The sequence below is a fragment of the Gorilla gorilla genome, chromosome 11 (assembly GCF_029281585.2).
Source record: "Gorilla gorilla gorilla isolate KB3781 chromosome 11, NHGRI_mGorGor1-v2.1_pri, whole genome shotgun sequence".
Lineage (NCBI taxonomy): Eukaryota > Metazoa > Chordata > Mammalia > Primates > Hominidae > Gorilla > Gorilla gorilla.
The window spans coordinates 53,751,181-53,769,245 of NC_073235.2; the positions used below are offsets into that span (position 1 = coordinate 53,751,181).

The 18,065-nt window shown below is 42.0% G+C and overlaps 1 protein-coding gene across 1 annotated transcript; it reads right to left on the bottom strand.

The window, feature by feature from the left end:
- Window positions 1-2,892: 2,892 nt before the first annotated feature.
- On the bottom strand, window positions 2,893-15,639 carry RBM43 (RNA binding motif protein 43). Its single transcript, XM_055380855.2, has 4 exons — window positions 15,340-15,639; window positions 9,162-9,372; window positions 6,386-6,474; window positions 2,893-5,293 (listed from the first exon to the last, which is right to left on the bottom strand). The coding sequence occupies exons 1-4, from the start codon at window positions 15,340-15,342 to the stop codon at window positions 4,535-4,537; spliced, it is 1,062 nt and encodes a 353-aa protein (XP_055236830.1). The 5' UTR covers window positions 15,343-15,639; the 3' UTR covers window positions 2,893-4,534.
- Between the last annotated feature and the right edge of the window lie 2,426 nt (window positions 15,640-18,065).

Consider the following 18,065-nt stretch of genomic DNA (forward strand, 5'->3'; position numbering starts at 1 on the left):
AATTATTAAATATTAAATATAGCAGTGAAATTTCAGAGTGGGGCAATTAACACCAGACCTCCAATCTAAGCCTCCCAGATACCAGGAATCACTTCAGACACATGAATTTGGTAGTGGTGTACAGGGTGAATTAAGGCCCACTTAGAAGACTCTTGCAAATAATCCAAGAAGGAGCTCATTATGTAACCCAGGATCCCCAGGTTTTTGGGGGTATGTGCTATGAAAAAGTATCCACCTGTAACTGTTGCACCTTGAGTTCTTGTTGTTTCAAAAAGTTCCAGGAAGATGGGAGGCCAAGGTGGGTGGATCACCTGAGGTCAGGAGTTCGAGACCTGCCTGGCCAGCATGGTGAAACCCCCCTCTACTAAAAGTACAACAATTAGCCGGGCATGGTGGTGCATGCCTGTAATCCCAGCTACTAGGGAGACTGAGGTAGGAGAATTGCTGGAACCTGGGAGGCAGAGGTTGCGGTGAGCCAAGATCGCGCCATTGTACTCCAGCCTGGGTGACAGAGTGAGACTCCGTCTCAAAAAAAAAAAAAAAAAAATGTATTAGCCCCGTGTGGTGGCAGGTGCCTGTAATCCCAGCTACTTGGGAGGCTGAGGCAGGAGAATTGCTTGAACCCAAGAGGCAGAGGTTGCAGTGAGCTGGGACCGCACCATTGCACTCTAGCCTGGGCAATAAGAGCAAAACTCGGTCTCAAAAAATAAAAATAAAAAATAAAATTTTTAACAACCAATTATTTTATCTTAGGATAAAAATTTACCATATAATTTTTAATACATCAATTGTATTTTCCTAAATTTATATTTTGATTAATAGACCGAAATACTTTTAGTCCTTTTATAAAACCTAAGAAGCCAAGAACAAATGTCTATGTATTCAGCAATTTTTTTAATTTGGATATGATCCAGACATTTAATGAATGTCATTTAACAAAATTTTAAGATTTTAAAATTACATGAAAAGCTCATTTATAAATGTTTATTTCATTTATAAGATTTATTTCTCAATTATTCCTAGATTTATGAAAATTGAGATAGAACTAGTCATTGTTTTTATTAACCAGTTTTATAGACTGTTACCATCAAGTGTTTATCTTGATATTAAGGTTTAAGTAAGAACCTTAAAGTTAAAAACAGCCACCCTGTTGATAACTCAGAAAAGTTACAGCTATTTTTATTAAAACAACAATATAATCATATTTATTTAAAAACTATATAAACAAAGATCATTTTGTTTTAGGCTTTATGACTTTAAAACATCTAGCAGAGGCAAATATAAAACTGTCTGACCAGTAAACCCAGATAAAAATGTATGCTGACAATTTTGAAGACATTTCTAATTTTATTTTATCCACAATTTTAAAACCAATTAATTTATCAAAGATTTACTTAAGTCACATCAACTAAAAAAAATTGGGGGTTAATTACATTTTATATGAGTGCTCATTTATTTAAACCAATCAGAATAAAATTTGTTAAGTGATTTCTGGCTGACTACACCAGCTTTTATGTAGATACAACATACAACATAATATATGTACATACACATAAACATATTTAAACACATATACATAAAGATATTAAAACTTTTATTTTAGAATTTTAGTCATGATATAGTAAAACACGTAAATTCACCAGTTTATAAAAATGATTAGATGCCAATTATTTTTCTGACAAAATGGGCTAAGGATAAGCTTTAAGCTTTTTTAATAGGCAATCTTATAAAGGCTGTAAATCAAATTTGGGATAAAGCAGTTTGAGTCACTCACCAGTGCACTAAATTGAACAAAAAATAGTTAACTGTGAAAGTGTGCTGAATTATGTGAGTAGGACCAAAAGACAAGAGTGATTTTTAACAAGGTTTATACAGTATTTTCTTGGACTCAATTCTTTGTCATTGAAGATAAAAATGCTGCTATTCTTTTTTGTATAGGGAGGAAGGTTTTACATGGGAATTTAATCTTTGCTTTAAAAAAAAAACAGTAGAAAGGTCAAAATGACTTTGTTTTATATCTGCTGGTTTTCAAGTGTTTTTATTTAAGTAGTATGTTAGAATAGCTGTTTAGAGAAGGATAAAGAGGGGATACTGTAAGAAGGGGAGGGGAAAGGTCTAGAAAAGAAAGTTTCAGCCACCTTTGAGACAGTATTTTTTAACAAGGCAATATTTGTATCCTGAATGTATTTTGTTTTTGTTTTTGTTTTTTTTAGCCTCAAGATATCAATGAAATATGCATATCTTATTTGGAGTGTATGATTTTATAGCCTCCATCTTTTAGTTCAGTTTTAAGAAAAACAGACTAAATGATCCCTGTAATGTCTGAATATGTTACTAGCTGGAGTTCCAGAAAATACTCTGGCATGCCTTTGAACTTTGAGAGCTCATTTCGTGGGTGCTCTGATTTAATGTCAACTACGCAAAAGCCAAGTAAATGCAAGCACTGAATACACAAAGGCCAAATAAATACAAGCCAAGACAGAAAATAAAATACATGCTTACCAGTAAGAATGATAAGCCTTCTCCAAAGAAAGGGAAAAATTCCCTCATCCAAGCCTCAAGGTCCAAACCTCGCAGCTGAGGTCAACAGGGGGAAAATAATTCTACCCAACAGATCTACCAAACAAGAGGGGGAAAGACCTCTCCCTAATCACATCCCAAATAAAACAGAACTCAAACCATATCTGAGAGTTCTGTCCAAGAGATACTTACTGGAGGGAGAAAGGATAACCTGTGAAAGTGGTGGGGCTGTGGGGGGTTCAGAGGGCCCCAACATGGGTACCTCATGCCATAACTCCAAAGGCCAATGATTCTCCATGAGGTGAGTCAGCTTTGTATCCCACTTCTGACACCATGCATGTCAAAGTCAAAATGAAAATGTAGACACAATACTAAATTTAATGTTTTATTTGAGAAGAAAGAATTTCAATTCTAGGTGATCTTTAGTATGTCCAACAAACAAAGAGAAGGCTGAGGGTTTTATTTAAAACTAAGAATGTTACTTGTGGTCTTTTTTTTTTTTTTTTTTTTGAGATGGAGTCTCGCTCTGTCACCCAGGCTGGAGTGCAGTAGTGCAATCTTGGCTCACTGCAAGCTCCACCTCCCAGGTTCACGCCATTCTCCTGCCTCAGCCTCCCGAGTAGGTGGGACTACAGGTGCCCACCACCATGCCCAGCTAATTTTTGTATTTTTAGTAGAGATGGGGTTTTACCATGTTAGCCAGGATGGTCTCAATCTCCTGACCTTGTGATCCACCCGACTCGGCCTCCCAAAGTGCTGGGATTACAGGTATGAGCCACCACGCCCGGCCAACTTGTGGTCTTAAGAGAAAGTTCATTGGTATTAGTAAAGCTCTGGGGAGCTGGCAAGCTCCAACTGGTGGGCAATGGCCATAGGCAAAATTAGTCCTAGAGTTACAGCAAGTTATCTCAGCAGCTATAGACAAAACTGGTCTCAGGTTACAGCAAGCAGTTTCAGTAGCCAGGCTCACAGAGAATTACATTCTTGGAGCAATATTATGTGTCCCAAGTACTTTTTCCCCTAGCTTCTTGAGTCTGTTTTAGTTGGGTGTGACAAGAATGACTCAATTAATATTATCAACTTGCACAATTATAAGAAAATCACCATTTTATGTAAGCACTTAGGCTAAAAAAATAGTAAAAACATCCTATGTGGCCAGCAGCCTTGAAACAATAGAATTTAGTCAAATAATGATTACCTGCATAAGATATGCTTTCCATCTAAGTAGTTTCCCCAGTGATTTTTGCCAGTATTCTAATTCTAAACGGAGTAAACACAAACTGTAAATGTTAAGAAATTGCCCATGGCATAATAATCACTTTCAAATTTCTCATATGCTAAGGCTACTTCTTAATAATTATTATTCTCTAATAATTTGGAGTTACAGAGAAAGTAAGATTCCTTCAAAGTTTGGTGAGTTTGCTGGGCGCAGTGGCTCACGCCTGTAATCCCAGCACTTTGGGAGGCCGAGGCGGGTGGATCACAAGGTCAGGAGATGGAGACCATCCTGGCTAACACGGTGAAACCCCATCTCTACTAAAAAAATACAAAAAGATTAGCCGGGCGTGGTGGTGGGCACCTGTAGTCCCAGCTACTCCAGAGGTTGAGGCAGGAGAATGGTGTGAACCCAGGAGGTGGACGTTGCAGTGAGCCGAGATCACGCCACTGCACTCCAGCCTGGACAACAGAGCGAGACTCCGTCTCCAAAAAAAAAAAAAAAAAAAAATTTGGTGAGTTTTTTTCAAAGTTTTATTCCTTAGATATTATCTGTGTAATCAGATAGACTGGGCTAAGCCACAGCCTCATTCCTTGTCAACTGGATAACTTCAGAAAAGTGTTTTAACTTCTCCAAATCCTAGTTTCTTCCACTGTAACATGAGGATAGTCAACACTGACAAAGAAGGATGAGCATAAGGATTCATGAGATACGGTGTGTAAAGCTAGCCTCATTCATGGCAATGGTCACTGCTCAGCAAGAGAAAGCAGCCCTTATGACTATATTTCTGAGATTTTATTAACTAACCTTTTGCCCTATTAATTTCATGACCCCTTTTTTAAACAGGTAAGTGTCAGAAGAAGATCCTATAATGTCAATGTGTGTCCTATAAAGGTTAATGAGGACTTCAAGGTATCTCGAACTTAATTGTTCACATGCCCTTTTGATCATTCTTTTCTCTCTATTTTCCTTTCCTTCCAAAATAAATGTCTCTTTTCTAAGCTTTAAGTAAAGAGCATGTGACCATTCCTCAATGAGCTCTTTTACATGTTTTGCATTGTTTGGCTGAGAACCAACTTGAATGCTTTTTAGACAAATTGTGGTGATTTCACCATCCACTTTCTCCTGACTCAGAATGTGGAATTTTTTCAGTGTGCTTTCATAAGATCCACACTTGTGTTTCAAGTAAAGAAAAACATCTGTGTCAAGCACAAGCATTTCTCCACTTCTAGCAGTCTCAGGTACTAAGGTCCTGACTGATGCCAAAGAGTTATTACTTCTCTGTAGATTCCTTTGGGGATTTTGTCTATTCCACTTTCTCCCCTCACTGGTAAAATTTCTGTCTTTTTCTAAAAGAGAACATGCTCTTGCTAGCAAAGATTCTCTGAGCCTCTTGACAGCCAGAAATGATCCTTCCACGGAGATTCTTCCATTGGATTTCAAAGGACTGAAGCTTAAACTCGGGATTTTTTTTTTCAGGTCTTTTACCAGAGTTTCTAGAGTAACTTCTTTTCCAAAAACAGAAAGATCAAGGATGGCATTTACAGAGCTGAAGATCTGAAATTAAAAAGAGAGAAATGAAAACAGTACTGCCTAGTGGGAAAGACTACATAAACATGTTCTTCTCTGCCACTTTCTTGTCTCTGCAGAAATTGCATTAAACCAGGCCCCAGTTGCCTGCCCCAGACTTCCTGACTTCTTGCACCAGGGCAGCCCATCAAAGTTATCCCATTTTGTTCAATTTGGGATTCACACTCCCTCACCACATACCCCAAAACAGAGATGCTCAAATAATTTTTAGAGGCAGAATTCTTTTTTGAAACAGTTTTATGCAGAACCAATACATACAAACTGTTCTGGTTCTGCTTGGATAGGGTTCCCCCAAGAGTCATTCCTGCCCCCAGTCTGAAGTTCATCAGATGGCTGCATACAACTCTGAGTGTCTTACAGAATCAAGTTGGTAAACCATTGCTTTGGATTTTAACTTTTTCCTCTTTTTCTTACTTTCTGTCTCTTCAAAGCTTCTTTTTAATGTTCATTCTAATTGTTTTTTCCCAAAATAAGCCTTTAGGTTGGTACCTGGCATCATCCATGACAGTATAAGCGTTTACCATCACTTTAAAAGCATTAAGTGAGGCTGGGCGTGGTGGCTCACCCCTGTAATCCCAGCACTTTGGGGGGCTGAGGTGGGAGGACTGCTTGAGTCCAGGAGTTTGAGACCAGCCTGGGCAACACAGGGACACCCTGTCTCTACAAAAACTACTAAAATTAGCCAGGCCTGGTGGTACACACCTATAGTCCCAGCTACTCGGGAGGTTGAGGCAAGAGAATCACCTGAGCCCAAGAGGCAGAGGTTAGAGTGAGCCAAGATTATGCCACTGCCTGGGTGATGGAGCAAGACCTTTTCTCAAAAAATATACATTTTGTAAAATAAAACATTAAGTGACACACATAGAAAGATAAAAATAGATGAGGCGATAACCAAAATTTCAAGGGCCAGGGTTGGCCTTTAACACTGACTCATGGAGTTTGCATTTTCTTTCCTAGAAGTCATGGAGTGAGAGCACTTTGTGTCGCCTGCCATAAGAAAAACTTCAAAGAAGAAATGGGATACAGGACTATCAGTACACCTTCAGCATCACACCTTACCTTGTCACCAAAATGAGAGACTGTGAGTTCAGCGTGTCTAGTCTTCCTTGCTAGCCAGTGTTTCTTTTGTCTGATGACATTCTCTGCAACTAAGTGGAAACACTGGCATCAGAAGTGTTTATGGCATGATACACTAATAATTTTTAATAAAAATAGGCATGTTCAATTATATTATAGAAGAATGTCTAAGATTTTTTTCTACATTTTTCCTCTAAATTCAACATTCAAATCACTTTTTGTTGCGCTTTAACTCATTAAAGTTCATTTTATGTGTAAATATGATCCAAATCATGTTATAAAGCACACAAGGTATTATATGCATGAATAAAAAACAAAAATGTAAAGGTATATCCCCATCTCTGTTAATTCTAGTCACAAGAAGACTTTACATTCTTGATCCAAGATATCATACTGTCCTGGTTTTCCTCCCAATTCACTGGCTGACCTGCTGAGTCTCCTTCCTAATCCTCCTCTCTTCCCATTCTCTAGATGTTGGTGAGACCTGGACCTCAGGCCTCATGCTTCTTTGCTAACCTGTACCCCATCCCCTGGGTGATCTCAACCATCTCTATGGCTTTAGACACCATCTCTACGTGAATCGCTTTCAAAATTCTATCTTCAGCCTCGACCTTTCTCCCTTCTGCCTGTAGAACTCTCTACCTCATTATCCTAATAGGCATCTCATTGACCCAAACTGAACTCTTGATAACTATCTCCCTCCCAAATGTATTCTATCCCCAGTGTTCTCCACCACAGAAAAATGATATTTAATCCATCAACATGTCCCGAATACCCACCAGTTCTTATCACCTGCCCTGGTACTGCCCTATCAAAGCCAACGATGAGTAGTAATTCCTGTTGTTCAAACAGCTGCTAGGTTGCTCATTTAAGAAAAGGCAGTCCAATCTTGTCAATCCCCTGCTTGAACCCTTCCATCTCACCCCAGAATAAAATCCCAGACACCTTGCCATGATCCAGCAGTTACTGAGCATAAACTGGCCCCGGCTCCCTATCTAACCACATCTCCTATCACTCTCCCCCAGCTCATTCCACTCCAGCCACACAGGCCTCCTTGCTGTTCTTCCACACACCCAGCATGCTCCCCACTCACAAAATTACCAGTCCCTCCCTTGGCCTAGAATGTTCTCCCCGCTTATCTGCATGAATCATTCCCTTACTTGGCCTCTGCTCAAATGTCATCTAAACTGAGTATTTCCCTTCCTATTCATCTAAAACAGCACTTTCCATCATATTCTATCCCTTTATTCTTCTTTATGTCTTGTCGTAGCACTTATTTATGAATATATAATCATAAACATATTTAAATAAACAAATATCTAAGTTTTATATAAATAAATAAAGCACCCAACATATTATAGATTCATTTGTTTAAAATCTGTCCAGATGTACATCTCAAGAAAAAAAAAGGCTTTGCCTATTTCACTCATTGCTGTATCCTCAAGACCCAGCATGCTGCCTGGTAAATAACAGGTACTCAGAAAATATTTATGAATGAATGACCGAGGCCAATCTCTCTCTCTCTCTCTCTTTCTCTCTCTATCTCTGTCTCTCTGAGTTGCCAATTCAACATATAAAATATTAACTTTCAAAAACACTACCATCTCCTTAGAGAAAAAATGAGCCCCTGAGCCCCTCCTGCCATCCCTTACCTGAACATCCCCATTGAGAAGGAATGACTTAATTAATGGTGACAGCTAAAGGTACTGAAAATCCATAGTGCCTTGGATCTTTCTCTGGACTCTGTCGTCCCTCAAGCAAAGCAAGTTCTCTTGCTCTGCTCCAACCCCCATGTGGTATGTTCACCTCCAAGAGCCTGGCATGGAGACTTGTTTTTCTCTGGCAATGTATTTTCTGCCAGCCACTAAGCTGTAAAGAAGGTTGCCCATTCCATGAGGCTGAAGGGGTGTGTGTGCTCTGCCAACCCAACTTCCTCACCATCTAAGTCAGGGATTGGGTGCAGGGAGCAGAATGGCTCAGTCTGATCTCAAATCCAAGCCACACTTCTCAATTCAACTTTGCCAGTAATAAGGCAGATACTATATTAGAATATCCATTTATTCTAAAATATATAGTTGAGGCCACCTGAAAATTCCTAAAGTAGTCATCTTGTTTATGAGATTATATATCATCTTTGTGGGGTTTTTCTCCATTTTGTCGGTATTTTACAGGTTTTCTACAATAAAATGTAACACTTTCACCCCAAGATATAGACAGATTCAAAATACAGAAGAAAGTTTTCAAGAATTTGCCAGTCACTAACAACTTTATCATGAGCCATTTTCATATCTTTTCTTCCTAAAGCAATATTGTGCCATTTGTATATTCACAATAAAATTTTTTTGTTAAAGTTACTTTAGCCAGGCGTGGTGGCTCATGCCTGTAATCCCAGTACTTTGGGAGGCTGAGGCAGGCAGATCACTTGAGCTCAGGAGTTCAAGACCAACCTGGCCAACATGGTGAAACTCTGTCTCTACCAAAAATACAAAAATTAGCTGGGCGTGATGGCAGGCGCCTCCTGTAATCCCAGCTATTCAGGAGGCTGAGGCAGGAGAATCACTTGAACCTGGGAGGCAGAGGTTGCAGTGAGCTGAGATCATGCCACTGCACTCTAACCTGGGCGACAGAGTGAGACTGTGTCTCAAAAAAAAAACTACTTTAAAATTTACCAATTCCGTGGATCATTTTAATAAAATGTAATTTTTAAATTTTATTGAAGAAGTATTTCTAAAATTACAAAAATTTGACTTGGAAATACCTTTTTTTTCTTTGAATATTACATATGCAACTCCCTTGGTTCTTGTCGGATATATCACATCTTCAACATCTCCACCCTCATTCTTAATGTCTTGGAAGTGGCTCTTCACTAATACGGCCAATAATTGATCACTAAAAAGGTCAACTGGAAGACCAGCAACTACAACCGTTCTTTCAGGAGCTTTGGATTCCTTGACATTCAAAACTGATGCCTGTAAGAGAAACAGTAGGTTATTCTTTAAAAACACAAGACTCTACATAATAAAGATGACATCACACTTCAGTGGAGAGAATATCTTATTCTATAAAAGTGCTGGTGCAGCTGGTTAGATACTTTTTAAAAGGGGTGTAGGGGAGTAAATCCTTGCCTCACACCATATACCAACATAAACTTTATATGAATTTAAGAGTTAAATGTAAAAATTAAACGCTTCTTTTTTTCTTTTTTGAGATGGAGTCTCACTCTGTCACCCAGGCTGGAGTGCAGTGGCATGATCTCAGCTCACTACAATCTCTGCCTCCCAGGTTCAAGCGATTCTCCTGCCTCAGCCCCTCAAGTAGCTGGGATTACAGGTGCCTGCCACCACACCCAGCTAATTTTTGTATTTTTAGTAGACACGAGGTTTCACCATGTTGGCCAGGCTGGTCTTGAACTCCTGACCTCAAGTGATCTGCTGTCTCAGCCACTCTAAGTGCTGGGATTACAGGCATGAGCCACCATGTCCAGCCACCCTTTTTTTCATAAGTGGAAAATATTGGTTAATATTTGTCTGATTTAGGAAGGCCTAAAAGTAATGGAAGAAGTTACAAAGGAAAAGATCAAAAATATAAATTTAAAAATTTATTAATTAAAAATAAGTCAAACTAACCACAAAATATGTTATTTGGAGGTGGCTGTATGTTTTCTTTACATTGTAGAGTCTAAAGTATGTAAGACAGTAAGAAACATCCCCTACTTTTATTGTCAGAATCAGGAAATTTACCATAAAAAAATAAAACACTGGGCCATGGATAGTGGCTCACACCTGTAATCCCAGCACTTTGGGAGGCTGAAGCAGGCAGATCACCTGACATCAGGAGTTCCAGACCAGCCTGGCCAACATGGTGAAACCCCATCTCTACTAAAAATACAAAAAGCAGCTGGGCGTGATGGCGGGCGCCTGTAATCCCAGCTACTCGTGAAACTGAGACAGGAGAGTCACTTGAACCCACGAGGCGGGGGTTGCAGTGAGTCCAGATCACACCACTACACTCCAGCCTGGGAAACAAGAGACTCTGTTTCTAAATAAATAAATAAACAAACAAACAAACCCCTGTCAAGAACATGGGGACTGCAGTGGAGTAAAGCCTGACTTCCAGCACATATCGGACTTGAAAGTCAGCCACAGCAAGTACACACTATTGCAGACCCTGCCACCATGCTGGGCACAGAGTATCAACTGCAAGTAGATCCTTTGTTGGGCTCAATCTCTTTGTACTTATATTATCCAGTTAAGGCTTCTATTTAAATGCTTTAATTTGTCCCTCAGCCTCATTTAGGGAAGTGGATTTATAAGCTTCTCCCAATTTTTAAACAGTTGGTCCACCCAAGCTCAAACATAAGCTGTCCTAAGCTACCCGGGGTTGGACAGGACAGCTCATGGGCTACAGTGATGGTTAGCAGACCTGAAAGGAATTTGGGGCCCTCAGTCCAGAAGCCTCTCTATTCAATAGGACTCCACTGAAACTATTTCTGACCTACCAGATCAGGAAGACAGTGTAAGAGCACACGTGCGTGCACACACACACACACACACACACACACAGAGTGTCCTGTCCATCCCAAGAGCCCCATAAAATGAAAGTAAAACAATTTTAAAAAGAAGGCCAGGCACGGTGGCTCACACCTGTAATCCTAGCACTTTGGGAGGCCGAGGCGGGCAGATCACCTGAGGTTGGGAGTTCGAGACCAGCCTGACCAACGTGGAGAAACCCCATCTGTACTAAAAATACAAAAAATTAGCCTAGCATGGTGGTGCATGCCTGTAATCCCAGCTACTCTGGAGGCTGAGGCAGGAGAATTGCTTGAACCCAGGAGGCGGAGGTTGGGGTGAGCCGAGATCGCCCCATTTCACTCCATCCTAGGCAACAACAGTGAAACTCCTTCACAAAAAAAAAAAAAAGATAATTTTAAAAAGAATAAACCCAGTTGAAGGGAGCAATCAGCACAGGAGAGTTCAACAAATGAAGACTGAAAACACATGGAAGTGGCCGGGCGTGGTGGCTCACACCTGTAATCCCAGCACTTTGGGAGGCCAAGGCGGGTGGATCACCTGAGGTCAGGAGTTCTAGACCAGCCTGGCCAACATGGTGAAATGCCATCTCTACTAAAAATACAAAAAGTAGCTGGGTGTGGTGGCAGGCACCTGTAATCCAGCTACTCAGGAGGCTGAGGCAAGAGAATAGCTTAAACCAGGGAGGCGGATGTTGCAGTGAGCCCAAATCATGCCATTGCACTCCAGCCCTGGACGACAAGAGCAAAACTCCATCTAAAAAAAAAAAGAAAAAGAAAAGAAAATACATGGAAATATATGGAACGATAAGACAGAGGGAAGGAGCTAACTCAGAATATGCAAAAGGGGGTTATAGTGAACAGGTGACGACTTTCAGAACAGAACCTCAGAAATAAAGGGACCAAACCAAGGGTTTGTTGACAGGGTATTGGTAAAACAACTGCTCCAGCTGTCTCCTCACATTCCTTACCCCCAGTGCACACAAGCTTGGACATGCACATAACACGCTGCAATGAAGGCAGCTGGGCCAAACCGCAAGGAAAAAAACTTGAGGATTATTTTACTTTAAAAAAAAAAAAAAAAAAAAAAGGCCTGAAAAGCCTGACTGGGCACAGTGGCTCACACCTGTAATTCCAGCACTTTGGGAGGTCAAGATGGGCGGATCACTTGAGGCCAGGAGTTCCAGACCAGCCTGGCCAACATGGTGAAACCTGGTCTCTACCAAAAACAGAAAAAATTAGCCGGGTGTGGTGGTGCACACCTATAGTCCCAGCTAGCTACTCCAGAGGCGGAGATAGGAGGATCGCTTGAGCACAGGAGATCGAGGCTGCAGTGAGCCAAGATGGCACCACTGCACTCCAGCCTGGGCGACAGCAAGGCTCTGTCTCAAAAACAAAAAATGCCTGAATGAACACTTCAGAGAGAACCTGCTAGCATGTATATCCCAGAGCAAGTTCTCTCCCATTTCTGGGATTTGAAGGGGCCCCAGCCTAAAAATCATAAGAAAACTAAAGTACTTGCATGATTTTAAGTAAATTACGGAATGCAGGCCGGGCACAGTGGCTCACACCTGTAATCCCTGCACTTTGGGAGGCTGAGGCGGGCAGATCACCTAAGGTCAGGAGTTCGAGACCAGCCTGGCCAACATGGTGAAACCCCAACTCTACTAAAACTACAAAAATTAGCTGGGCGTGGTGGCACATGCCTGTAGTCCCAGCTACTTGGAAGGCTGAGGCAGGAGAATGGCTTGAACCTGGGAGGTGGAGGTTATAGTGAGCACCACTGCACTCCAGCCTGCCTGGGCAACAGAGGGAGACTTCGTCCCCCAAAAAAAAAAGGAAGAAAGAAAGGAAAGAAAGAAAGAAAATCCATTTGACCCATCTGCTGGGAACATTTTCCTAGAAGTGGAAAAGGAAAAATACACATAACACTGGACCAAAAGGAGAAGAAGTAATCATAGCACACTATTGGGACCTGCTATAAACAATATTTACTGTTTACATTATTATCGGTTTTTCACTTTTAGACCAAACCTGCTAAGTCTTAAAAAAGGCCAGGTGCAGTAGTTCACGGCTGTAATCCCAGCACTTTGGGAAGATGAGGTGGGCAGATCACTCGAGGTCAGGAGTTCGAGATCAGCCTGGCCAACATGGTGAAACCCCATCTCTACTAAAAATACAAAAATTAGTGGAGGCAGGTGCCTGTAATCCCAGCTACTCCAGAGGCTGAGGAACCAGAATGGCTTGAACACAGGAGGTGGAGGTTGCAGTGGGCCAAGATCGCACCACTGCACTCCAGCCTAGGTGACAGAGTGAGACTCTGTCTCAAAAAAAATAAAAATAAAAACATTGAAAATTTAAATATGGTTACAAAAAAATAGAAATGCTCAACCCTGTCAATGTAAGAATAAAGGCAGGGCCATCATATCAGAAAGCAAAAAAGGCATAAAGAAAAACTTTATTTTTCTAAGTGAAGCACTAGGGAGAAATAGAAGATTCACTCACTGCATTTGTTTTTATTTCTTTTGGGAGATCTTTTTCTTGTTTTTTGTTTGTTTGTTTGTTTTGAGATGGAGTCTAGCTCTGTCACCTACGCTGGAGTGCAGTGGCGCGATCTTGGCTCACTGCAACCTCCACCTCCCGGGTTCAAGCAATTCTCCTGCCCCAGCCTCCTGAGTAGCTGGGACTACAGGCATCAGCCACCATGCCCGACTAATTTTTGTATTTTTAGTAGAGACGGGGTTTCACCATGTTGGCCAGGCTGGTCTCAAACTCCTGACCTCGTGATCCGCCCCGCCTCGGCCTCTCGAAATCTTTTTTTTTTTTTTTTTTAGACGGCGCCTCGCTCTGTTGCCCAGGCTGGAGAACAATGGCGTGATCGTGGCTCCCTGCAACCTCCGCCTCCTGGGCTCAAGTGATCCTCCCACCTCAGCCTCCCCAGTAGCTGAGACTACAGGTGGGTGCCATCACGCCCAGCTAATTTTTGTATTTTTAGTAGAGTCTCCTGACCTCAAGTGATCCGCCCTCCTTCGCCTCCCAAAGTGCTGGGATTACAGGCGTGAGCCACCGTGCCGGGCAGGGAGATCATTTTCTGCACCCCAACAATGTCAAAGAAAAACATGCAATCAATTTAAACTCAGGAAATCTTACTTCAGCTCTATGCCCTCATTAGTACTAATACCATATTTCTTTATTCGAATGTCTACATGTAATTTACCTTTAAAATCAAAGAAACTTCTCCCTGAACCAATATTTTTAGAAGAAAAAAACATAAAGGTGTAAATTTTGTTTGGTAAGAACTAGTTTCTATGAATCATCTAATGAATTAGTACTTCAATGACTTGCCAATATTTGTCCTTAACTCCCTTTCATAGGTTGGAGAAAGTATAGCTAACATAGATAATTTTACTGAGGTCAATTATGAATAATGAGGGTTGTTCATCTCTTCTACCCACGATTAAGATAAAGAAATGTCCTAGAGAAAGACAGTCCTTTCAAGGACTTTGAAACGAGCAGCTTTTAGCCAAGACATACTAACGTGATGGCGCATTTCTTTGCATCAGTATTATGTTATAACAGACTTGGCCATCTTATCAGAAAGCAAAAAGTATATAGCAAAACTTTTGTAAGTAAGGCATTGGGAAGAAACAGAAGATTCATTCACTGCATTTGTTTATATTGATTTTCTCAAAATCAGTAGTTTATTTTCAATGACGACGCCTCTACCGCCACCAGGTCAACAAAAACGTACTTGCTTTTGCATTTCCGGGACTCTAGCATTTCAGAGCAGGAATTAAAGGCCTTGCCAAGGCTTTTAAGCGGTTGATGGAAACAAAACAAAACACAGAAGGATAAATTTTGAATATGCTAAGACAAGAATTCGCACCAAGGCAGACATAAGACATGAGGATGTCTTCCTGACTTGCGTGCTTGGCTCGAATCGTTGTTACTAGCCCTTTTCAAAAGGCAGCTGTGACCTCCATTTCTGGCTAATCAGTCCACTTTTGTTCCCCCCGAGGCGTGGGAGGACAACAGTTAAGCCCTAACAGCCTGCGAAGCAGCTCCTCGACGAACGGCGGCGTCCCCGTCGCCTGGGCAGTGGGTGTGGGAGGTGACAGCCTAGTCCTGAGCCTCTGGAGCGGGCCTATACTGCACCGCCGTACGTGAATTTCAGGAGCGCGCAATGCCGCCACCTGGGAAGGGTGCAGCGAGGCTGACCTGAGTTTGCCCGCCGGGGTGGACGGCTCTCCGGGGCCCCCGGGGCCCCCGGGGCCCCTCCGCGCGCCGCCCCCTCCCGCGCAGCCCTGCACCCTGGCCCGTCGCGCCCGGTTCCGCGCCCTTCTAGGGGACCATGGCGACGGTACAGGCACGGACCTGCACCGCAAAACCCAAAGCAAAAGCAACTTGCCATGGCGGAGGGGAGACGCGCCCTCAGCGGCCGCAGGAAGCCCACAACCAGCGGAACGCAGGAGATGGGGAGAGGAGCGAGCAGGCAGGTTTTGGTTTCGTTTTTTTGTTCCAGCTCCCTTGGAGGCTACGAAGAGAAGGGCGGCCCTTCCACCCGATCCGGCTGTTCTGCGACCTCGTGGCCTCTGGGTGGGAGCTCGGACTCAGGAGTGCTGTCGCCAGCGCCTGCCCAGACGCCCTCCGTAGTTTTGCAACTTGTGGAAGTACTCTGGAGAGAGGCCGAGAGGATTCCTCGACAGGAAATTTGGGAATTCTCTGGGTGATGCATCAGTGATTGCAATTTTGTTTTTACCCGTTTTGCTAAGCAGCAGCAACAACGGCAGAGTTGATTTAAAAAAAGAAAAAACGCAAAAAGGGAAAACACATAGGAGGTGGTGGCCGCTTCCTGTGTTGATACTGGGGGGCTACGCTTTTCCTAACATCAATCATCTCGTAGTTGCAGAGAGCCCTAGATGTCATGATAGTTTTGAATCGCATGCATTATCATGTAAGGGAGTTAAATATCTTGCATGCATGCTCTCTTCTGTGTTTATATATTCGATGCCATGAAATTGAAGGGCATGTGGCTAAAACCTTTTTACTACATGAAACTTTACAACACTTTTGAAAACATTTCAATTTGGTTGATTTGCACTGTAATATTTCTCCAGATAATTGTCCAAAATTTTCCATAGAGAAGGCTTTTATCCTCATTAGTTGCTGGCCTCAAACTAACCATCTAGGATATTAAACTGCTGCCAGAATTTTACATCCAGCTACCTTTACTTTTTAGAACGTATTCTCTATCATGTTATTGATATCAATTTCTACTTCACACAGATGGTTTTTTACAACAGCAAATCAAGTTTTTCTAACATCAGTTTTAAAAAGCCCTGCACTCAGTGAAATCTGGATGTCTTTCCTACGCCCTTATTATCTGTCTAGCCTTCTTCCCCTTCCCCCACCCCTCACCTGGGCCTTTTCCTCTGCACAGCCTACCCCAGTTCCCCAACCCCCACCTCAACCCCCAACGCCGTGTTGGTCACCTTCCCAGCCCAGACCAGGAGCCCTCTTGGACCTCTGCCGGGTGCTAAGGACACAGGATGAGAGCGCCAGGTCCCTGCCAGCAGAGAGCTCACCACCTTGTCCATGCCTTAGCGTAGGACCCCGAATGGCGCCTGTGGGGACACAGGGAATCTCTGGACAAACTTCAAAATCAAATCAATGAATGCATGAAGAACAAAGGTAGATGGCTAGCAGATATGAAGAAACCCAATCCCACTCCTAAGAAATGTAAATTGAAATAATAAGATACCATTTTTTCACAACTAGATCTGCAAAACCAGAAAGTGTTAGCCTGAATGTAAGCATCAGAGTTGCTGCAAGCATAGATGGATGCAAATACTTCTAAAGATTTTTATCAAAATGTAAAGTGCAAAAAAAGTAAAATGCACATATTCTTAGTCTCAGCAATTCTACTTTTAGAACTGAACTTGAAGTTATAGTGCACAAATGGCACTAAGATATTGTATAGAAATTTTAGTTGTACATTGCTTGAAATACAGGTAGTAATAATTTTTTTATAAACTGGGATCCACCTAGTTTATCATTGGATGGAGCTATTTGTTATATGGCTGATGATATATCAGTAAGGCACAAGGCTATGAAGATTTTAAAACAGAATGAGGTAGGGGGAAGTGGCTCCCGCCTGTATTCCCAGAACTTTGGGAGGCCAAGGTGGGCGGATCACTTTGAGCTCAGGAGTTCAAGACCAGCTTGAGCAACATGGTGAAACCTGTCTGTACTAAAAATACAAAAATTAGCCGGGCGTGGTGGCACACACCTGTAATCTCAGCTACTCGGGAGGCTGAGGCTAGAGAATCACTTGAACCCGGGAGGCAGAGTGAGCCAAGATCACACCACTGCACTCCAGCCTGGGCGACAGAAAAAGACTCTGTCTCAAGAAAAAAAAAAAAAAAAAGCATGAGGTAGATCTGTATGTAATTCCCCAATTTATATTTTATCTCCAGATTTATATATCTAAATGCCCACTTGAATGTCAAACAAGCATCTGAAATTTAACAAGTAGAACTCCTGAGCAAGATTCTGTCTCAAGAAAAAAAAAAAACAGAATGAGGTACATCCGTATGTAATTCCCCAATTTATATTTTATCTGCAGATTTTATATATCTAAGTGCCTACTTGAATGTCAAACAAGCATCTGAAATTTAACAAGGAGAACTCTTCTTCTCCCCTTCTTAATTCCCCCTGAAGAATTGGCAGCACTGTCTACCCATGAGCTCAAGCTCATGACCCAGTTCTTGATTTCTCTTTTCCTCATCCTTCTTAGTATAACCCAACAATGGGCCTTCCAGAGGGACCCAGTATCAGTCCCTCTTTCCAGCTGCATCCCTACCATCCTCATCCAGTCTCCATCCTCTCTAGCTCCTCAGTCCATTCTTGCTACCATACCCAGAAGGATCTTTTTAAAATGTAAATCAGATTCGACTTCTGTTTAAACACGTCATTGTTTGCATTGCTTTCACCTGAGCCACAATGACCTTGATCCTTTTTTTTCTGGCCAGATCTCCTACCATTGCCCTGACCCTCTGCTGCAATCACAACAAGCTATCAGCCTGGGAGTTTTGCCTGACCTGTGTACTGTGTCCCTGCCTCAATAGCTCCGCC

What these genes read in the sequence shown, in the direction of transcription:
- RBM43 (XM_055380855.2), bottom strand. An exon ending in AATATTCAAAGAAAAAAAAG is followed by an intron (nt 6,475 to 9,161) that starts GTATTTCCAAGT and finishes GTTTCCACTTAG; the next exon opens with TTGCAGAGAATGTCATCAGA. An exon ending in TCTCTCATTTTGGTGACAAG is followed by an intron (nt 5,294 to 6,385) that starts GTAAGGTGTGAT and finishes TTTTAATTTCAG; the next exon opens with ATCTTCAGCTCTGTAAATGC.